Here is an 8,006-nt window from a genome sequence, read left to right as displayed (position 1 = left end):
AGTTGCTAGAGATCCCAATGAAGAATATTTCCCTCTAGCAATTGCAGTTGTAGAAGCCGAAACCAAGGATTCATGGACTTGGTTTCTAAATTTGTTGCTTGCAAACATAGGTGAAGCCAGGAGGTGGACATTCATATCAGACCAGCAAAAGGTATGTATTACAACTTTATTTTTCATGGTTAATGTTTGAGAATTTTCAAGCAAGCTACATTATTCTGTTAGAGTTACTGACTTTACCCCTGTCTTGGTAGGGCTTGGTGCAAACATTTGCTGACAATTGGCCACAATATGAACATAGGATTTGTTGTAGATATTTGTACAATAACTTGAGGAAGAATCACCCTGGAGTTCTTATTAGGGAGTTTTTCTGGAAAGCTGCAAAAGCAACATATCTCCAAGAATATGAGAGGGTCATGAATGAAATAAAACAAATTGATGAAGGGGCATACAACTGGTTGCAAGACCATTCAACAACAATCTGGTCTAGACATATGTTTCGTGGGGATGCAATGAGTGATACGATACTGAACAATATGTGTGAGAGTTTCAATAGCAGGATCTTGAAATTTAGAGGGAAGCCCATAATTAGTATGGTAATTTATCTACATTCTTTTCTAAATTTTCACTTTAATTGTAATTTAATAGTGTGATAATTCATTTCTCCATTTGTTTGTGTATTCAGCTTGAGGACATTAGATTGTATTTAACGGGATGATTTCAACTAAACAAGGAAACAATACTAAAATTTGAGTCGGAGTTGTGTACTAAGGTTAAGAAGAGGTTGTACAAGGAGAAGCTTGGAAGTGGCAAGTGGCTAGCTTGTTGGGCTGGTCATACCAAGTTTGAGGTCAAAAATGGGGTTAATAGCTTCATTGTGGACTTGGCTGAATATAAGTACAGTTGCAGGAAATGGGAGATCACTGGTATACCTTGCTGCCATGCCATTTCATGTATTTTTTTCAACAGAGAAGATGCTGAAAAATATGTAAATGACTGCTACAAAGTCAATGCGTATAAGGCGTGCTATGAGCCAATGATAGAGCCAATCAATGGGCAGAACATGTGGCAATCAACTGGACTTCCTTTTGTGCAACCTCCCATTAAACGTAGACCACCTGGTAGGCCTAAAAAAAGTAGAGTAAAGGAACCTGATGAACCAACCCGCCATACCAAGCTTAGAAGAGTAGGAGTCCCTAAGAAGTGTAAGGCATGTGGGAGGTTAGGCCATAACAAGAGAAGTTGCAAAGGGGAGGTTGGAGGAAATTCTTCACTTCCAGGAGCTACAAAAAGGCCAAAAAGGAAAAGAACCAACACCAAGAACGTAAATACTTGATCTAAGGCTTTATGACTATCTTGTATTTTTTTTTTTTTTTGCTCCATTTTTAATATATCTAGTTTTTTTTTTTCCTCAATTTTTATTATTGTTTAATGTTGTAGTTCTGATTATCTTGTATTTGCTGTTTGTTGGGGCATGAGGGTGGTCCAAGTGGTGGATCTCCCACTATTAAACCAAATCAGACAAGTGCACCACCCACCACCAGCGAAGCAGAATTCCCTTGTGCACCACCCAATTCCAATGCTACCACTTCCACTCCAAGTAGAAACAGCTGTAGGGGTTCAACAAAGTAAAAAAAAAGAACAATCACTGATGAGACTCTAAGAGCCACTACAAATGCATCAAGGTATATGGATGCATTGAGGTTTAGTGAGAGCCAATCCTTTATGCATGGTCCAGGATTGTAAGCAGGATGTACTAGAGTTATTTTGTAGAGGAGAGCAGCTTAATATTAGAGGGTAGCTTAATATTTTGTTACTAGCTGGAACTTATAGTAAGATGATTTTAATTGATGTTAATGGCCTCCTTGATTTTTGTAAAGCCTTCCTCACATTTGTTTTATAATTGTGTTGACCATTGGAATGTCCTTAACTGTTTACAAGCTGGACAGTAGCTTTTATTAGCTAAACAATGATTTTCATTGTCAATGGAATAAGAATTTATTTTGTTATATGTTTGTGAATGTGATTCTGATTCTGATTTGTGGTTAAACACACAACAGGTTATTTATTGTTGATAGTTATGGGATTGATTTTTTTTTTTTTTAATGGTAGTTAAACCCAATAGGTTCATTTATATTATACAGTGGAATTAATGGCATCATTGTCATTTTTGATGAGCCATCACAGGGCAGTTAGTGGAGATGCCAAATGCAATTATGTTATACAGTGGAATTAATGGAATCATTGTCAATTTTGTTGAGCCATCACAGGGCAGTTAGTTTAGATGATGCAATTGCATTTGGCAGTAAGTGCATTGCACAATTTCAGCTATTGCACAATCTGCACATCACGTGATTTTCAAACCCCTTAAAGCTCAATTGCAGATTACACAACAGCAAAAAAAATACACCATTTGGGGAATAAGATTGCCATTTCATTAAAGTGAAAAGTACAACAAATAAACTCTCAAAACCTTAAATATATCTGACAGAACCAGCAAAATTATCAGACATAACCAGCAGATGCATTGATACTTGGAAGCACATTTACAAAAAACACTCCACTACATCAAAAACTTTTCTTAATTTTTTTCTCTTAGTTTAAGTACAATAAACCCAGCCCTTTAACCCACCAAAACTACGATCACACAAATGCCGATCCCATATATTACCAATGACACTGCCAAACACATTGTCAAAACCTTTTTCCTCTTTAACAATTTGCAACTTGAAGTGTGATAATCTCTCTGCCTCTGCTATATAAGCACATTGTCTTGCTTGTCGCGCTCATATATCTCTTCATTAAGTCATTGAAAATTTTTTCATTAGCAAACAACCTGCAATTGAGTTTACTGTGTTAGTTGGCCTATTAAAATAATATAACTTTGATTAAAGCACTACCCCTACCTTGGTTGTAAGGACAAAGAATTCAATTAGGATTTCACAAAATTGAGCTTAAAAGCTTATACGAAATGAAACACTCTTTGAAAAGAATTCAACAAAAGCTTATACGAATTGATATAAAAATGTATAAAGAAGACATGATTTTGTTATCTTTGAAAAGGATATAACGTTAAAATTGTATATTCAAAAGAACTGCTTATACGAAAGCCTCCAAATAAAAGCTTAGTTAGCTACAAAGTATATGAACAAACATGGTGACCCACACATCATTCTAATTAGCAAAATGTCACAAACCCATTATAAGTGGAATAACATTCTGAAATACTTATTATTAAAATTCACAAAGAAAGTACACATAGCAACTCACCTGCTGTTTGGGTTCTCTGTTTCTTCGTTTCTTTGAGGGTCGAGAGCTCAATTGGGAATCGGCAATGGAATCGGCGAGATGAGAGGAGCTTTGATCTTGGGGATTAGGTGAGAAGAGATGTGGCTATGAAGAAGAAGGAGTTCATGTTCATTGAGGAGCCTTGTTCATCATGTCTGTGAGACTGTGATAATGGCTATGAAGAAGAAGGGGTTAGGGTTCAAAATTTCATTTTGGGATTAAGTATTCAATCGTGTCTGTGTTGTTGCCCAGTGAGGATGATGTTGCTGATAAGTGAGTCATGTGAGACTCACGTGCGATTTTAACAGTAGAGAAAGCTGACGTGGAAGACTGACATGTAAGCACTATTTATATTTTAATTTAATTTATGTCATGTGTGTATTCCGTTTGCCACCTAAGCAGATTCCGTTAGTCATTTAACAGTAGAGACCAAATTAATTGTGACTTGAAAATAGCAGGGATCAAATTAATTGCTCTTAAAATATAGGAACTAAATTGACTGTAACTCTAAAATGTAGAGACCAAAAAGATGTTTTCGCCTTTCTTCTATTAATGAAAGTAACTCCAGCTCTCCAAAAAAAAAAAATCCTACCAATAGCGAACTAGCTTGTAAAATATCATGAATTTTTTGAAAGAATTAGGCATACTAGTGCAGTAAGGAAGACGTAATTAACTTTTAGTCCATAAAACACACTCATCAATGGAAAACAACAATACATTATTATCAAATATATCTTCCAAATGAAAAGGAAAAAGGGTAAAAAATCATTGACTAAACAGTTTTGGATGACATGGGAAGTTAAAGAAAGAGGACAGGTGTTAGCCAATGGCTTTACCAACTATTTTTCTTATGACTCCGACTAGTACAGTTGTCAAACTAGACCTTCAAATCTACATCCTTACGATATAAATAATTAATCACATCGATTTTTATTTAATGGAATGGGTTGAATAAGTAATGACAAAATATGACCCTTAGTTTCATGGTTCCCAGCACCATGTCCATCTCCATGTTGGTACATGAATTGACCCATCCTTACAACATTGAATGAAATATCTATATATGTTTGAGAGAAGGGAGAACTTGCAACTCGGACTTCATTCATCTTCTTCCATGTTGCACTAATCATACACCTTATGTACTCACGAGCATCTTCTTCACTAGCACCAATTTCATTCATGTAGCATTGGATTGATTTGGGGACATCACCTCTTTTTATCTCATCCTAAGTTTCCATGTACATATAAACATATGTTAGTGTGAAGTATTAGAAAGAATTCATAATGAAACTAGGCTAGTATTGTTTGTGCACAAGGATTCTATTGAAATTAATAGGGAATCCATTTCATGGCTCATATTTTATTTCTTATATCTAATTGTGTACATATTGTCACATTATTTATTTACTTAAAATTTCATACGTCTTTAAATTTGTAATATATAATATTATGAACTATAAAATAGATCCATTTATATACCGTAGATGTTCCAAGATCATCTGCAAGTCGTAAAATCAATGTTGACCAACGGATCATGTTAGGGTACTCTTCCAAGCAATCCAAGGCTTCACTTGTTAGTGGATTTGTGACACAAAAATAAGCCTGCACCATTAAATTTGGTCCTGCTACTGATATCCATGCATTCTCAATGTATTCTTGAAGGCTTGGAGTATATCCGTTGTGGTACCACTTTGCCTCCAACAAATAAGCTCTACATAAATCAGCCCACTAAAAAAAAAATTATAGTGAAACAATGAATTTGAATTAGTATAACACACAACGAGTTTAAGAGAAAAATGTTAAGGATCAATATTGATGAATTTAGAAATTAAGTCCATACCACTTTTTTAAGGTAACGAATGATGTTGACTCCTTGTTCCTTAAGGATATCAAAAGCCAATTCATTAACTGAATTGTGTACAGCAAAGAAACACAACTTCATATATTCTGGGAGCCCATCCATTGCGTTGATATCCCATCTAGAATCATACGGAGTACCGTTAACAAGTCTATATGTTAAAGATAGCTTTAAAGCATTCGAGACATAGCCTCATTGATGTTACAAACCTCTCAACAGCATTTGTGAAGCACTCCAGTTCATCCAAAGTGCCATATACATCATAAATATCATCTATTACTGTTATTAGTGCAACGAACTTTGCTATTGTTCTCCTAAAATATCCAAATTGTGGCTGAAACATTACTCCCATTGTCCATAAGAGACACTCCAATGGCCTATCCCTCACAAAATTCAAATTTTCTGCAAGGCCTGTGCTCTTCCACGACCTTTGTTTGAACAAAAGAAGAATACATGAGTGTTATAATTAATTATAGCAATTAATGCGTCTTTCAAGTTTAGTAAATTAAACAAAAGCTTAAAACCTAAGGTTATTAACTTATTTCTTATTTATATTTTTTATATATTGACTTCAATGTTGAACATTTATCTAGTTATCGTTATTTACTTTTTTGAATCTTAATTTGCATTATGAACATCATAATATGATTTGATGATTAGAGATTTACTTTAATATTCATTATTACTCTTAAATTAATATATTCTTAACATATATATATATATATATATATAAATTCACATATCCCCAGTATATCGTATACTAGTTTTTCTACTTGTATCCAAACGTACCCATGCTTCTTAGTTTTTACCTTGACAATTCTTTTAGATCTTCTTGGTGGGTTGCTTGTACCATGTTGAAATCCAATTTTGCAAGCTCAAGCAAGATAGTGTTCATGTCTTCTCTTCTTCTATATATATCAATGAACCACCTTGCTTCCAACCTAAGCATCCTCCAATGTAGTGGAACCTCCAAGGAATGGCTCACTAAAGCAGAAAGATTTTTATCTTTATTCTTCTTGATGTATACTTTCAGATGTTTTGTTGAGAATTCTCTTGCATCTTCTAAGATATTTTCATTTTCTATAGAAAGGAATGAGGCTTCATACAAGGATAGCATACCCTTCGTATCCTCGCAAAGGCATGCTTTGAAATTTCCTCTCTCATCCATGAAACTATTGAAAACTTCTATGAAGACCAACAAAATAATGTTAACTATAAATGAAGGATTAGGCATTAAAAATTCGATACTAGTTTTTCGATATTATATTTATAGGTTTTCTAATTAAATTTAACTATATATATAGATGCATTAATCAACAATGTTATTTTTTCTCAATACATTAAATTCAACCATATAATTTATTGATCAAAATGACCACATGCATAGTTGAATTTAATTGGATAACCTAAGTTACAAAATCTAAGAAACTATACTTCATTTTTATCTTAGGCATAAACAGTAAACACCCACTTGTCAATTTTTTTTTTTAATATGCTTTAATACCTTGAGACACAATATATCCATGTTGTCTTAGGAGTCTAAATTTAAGAGCTGTGGCATATAAATTCTTCGTCTTCCACGTGTCAGTATCACTACCATGGTCAATATTGTTGTAAAGTCCTTCTAATATTTTCTTTATTTCTTCCTCAAAGTGATAAGATATTCCCAATCTCTGCAAGATATCTATCAGCTCGAGTTGCTCTATAGGACCCACCACTTTGTGAAGCATCATCCTCACTTGTTCCTTTAACATATTATTTTGTCTAGTGCATGATTCCCCCTACATCACAAGTTTGTCATTAATGGGTATAATCAGTTTCCATTATTAACAATTACTATCACTAGTAAAATTAACAAATGAAAACAGTAACACAAGCGTACCGTATATTCATTTCTCAATGACTGAATGTAGTTATAGTGCCAATCGGTAGGTTGGTAATTTGCTGATCGCCGCAAAGCAGTGGGACTATTTGATATTTTGCTGGCTGGCATGCATTGGACAACGATGCCACTTCTGGATTTTACAAGTGAGATAGGACCTTTAGATGGGATAGGTGGTAGTCTATTGAAATTGCAGATAGGGAGTGAAGCAAGTAGGTTAAGAGCCATTGACTCAGGTCTTTGGTGAAGCTACTACGTTTTTGAGTTGAATGGGTTACTTGGGAACATATTACTTCACATGGACACCTTTATATAGCCCTTGCGCCTTGACTAGGGTTATAAATGAGCTGTTGGGTTTGGTCAAGAATGAAATTCATTTACTTACCAAACGAGCTATGTTTAATATATATATATATATATATATATATATATTTTTTTTTTTTAATTTTAAAAATATTTTTTCAATATGAAATTTTATAATATTATAATTATTAATAGACATTTATTATGAATATGTTTATATGGAATTATATATTCTAGCATTAGATATTTATTATTATTGTTTTTCATATGGAATTCTAGTTTACATGGTGAGCACTTTTAGTCCCTGATATTTCAAATAAGTTATTTTAACACTTAAAGTTTCTCAAAAGAAAAAGTCCTTAAAGTTTTAAATTTGCCCACTCCCCCTTCTTTTTATTAACAAAAATTTAAAATTGTCAATAAATTATACATTTTTTAGAAGGCTAAATAAATTTTACTTAATTGGTCTCTTGTTTGTTTTTTATGTTTTGGGAAGAGAGAGATATAAAAGAGTAGAAAAAATACAAATTTATCCTTACTTTTAATAGAGGTGAGTAACGAGAGACAAATAAAGCTTACTTTAGGTGGGTAAAATGCCAATTTTTAAACCACGGGTAAGCAAAGTGTTTTTCTGGCAAACCACAAGCGAGCAAAGTGTAATTTTCCCATTTAAAAAAT

General features: G+C 33.6%; 1 protein-coding gene and 1 long non-coding RNA gene across 3 annotated transcripts; both read right to left on the bottom strand.

The window, feature by feature from the left end:
- Positions 1-2,466: 2,466 nt before the first annotated feature.
- On the bottom strand, positions 2,467-3,777 carry LOC126700071 (uncharacterized). Its single transcript, XR_007646989.1, has 2 exons — positions 3,268-3,777; positions 2,467-2,833 (listed from the first exon to the last, which is right to left on the bottom strand). It is a non-coding gene; the product is annotated as an uncharacterized LOC126700071 (long non-coding RNA).
- Positions 3,778-3,984: 207 nt separating this feature from the next.
- Positions 3,985-7,293, bottom strand: LOC126700070 (myrcene synthase, chloroplastic-like). 2 transcript variants are annotated; one of them, XM_050398050.1, is made up of 7 exons: positions 7,026-7,293; positions 6,648-6,924; positions 5,953-6,328; positions 5,353-5,571; positions 5,126-5,264; positions 4,765-5,013; positions 3,985-4,511 (listed from the first exon to the last, which is right to left on the bottom strand). In XM_050398050.1, the coding sequence occupies exons 1-7, from the start codon at positions 7,251-7,253 to the stop codon at positions 4,200-4,202; spliced, it is 1,800 nt and encodes a 599-aa protein (XP_050254007.1). In that variant the 5' UTR covers positions 7,254-7,293; the 3' UTR covers positions 3,985-4,199. The 2 variants fall into 2 exon arrangements, with proteins under 2 accessions (XP_050254007.1, XP_050254008.1); XM_050398051.1 differs by having other exon boundaries at positions 5,953-6,325.
- Positions 7,294-8,006: the final 713 nt, after the last annotated feature.

The sequence above is a fragment of the Quercus robur genome, chromosome 9 (assembly GCF_932294415.1).
Source record: "Quercus robur chromosome 9, dhQueRobu3.1, whole genome shotgun sequence".
NCBI lineage: Eukaryota > Viridiplantae > Streptophyta > Magnoliopsida > Fagales > Fagaceae > Quercus > Quercus robur.
This window is presented reverse-complemented; position numbering and strand designations above follow the sequence as displayed.

Excerpts from the sequence above, each read along its gene's own strand:
- LOC126700070 (XM_050398050.1), bottom strand. The coding sequence starts at position 7,253 with ATGGCTCTTAACCTACTTGCTTCACTCCCTATCTGCAATTTCAATAGA. Across the intron at positions 5,572-5,952 it reads GATCTAAAAGAATTGTCAAG|GTCGTGGAAGAGCACAGGCC; the intron begins GTAAAAACTAAG and ends GTTCAAACAAAG. Across the intron at positions 5,014-5,125 it reads TTCGTTACCTTAAAAAAGTG|TGGGCTGATTTATGTAGAGC; the intron begins GTATGGACTTAA and ends TTTTTTTTTTAG.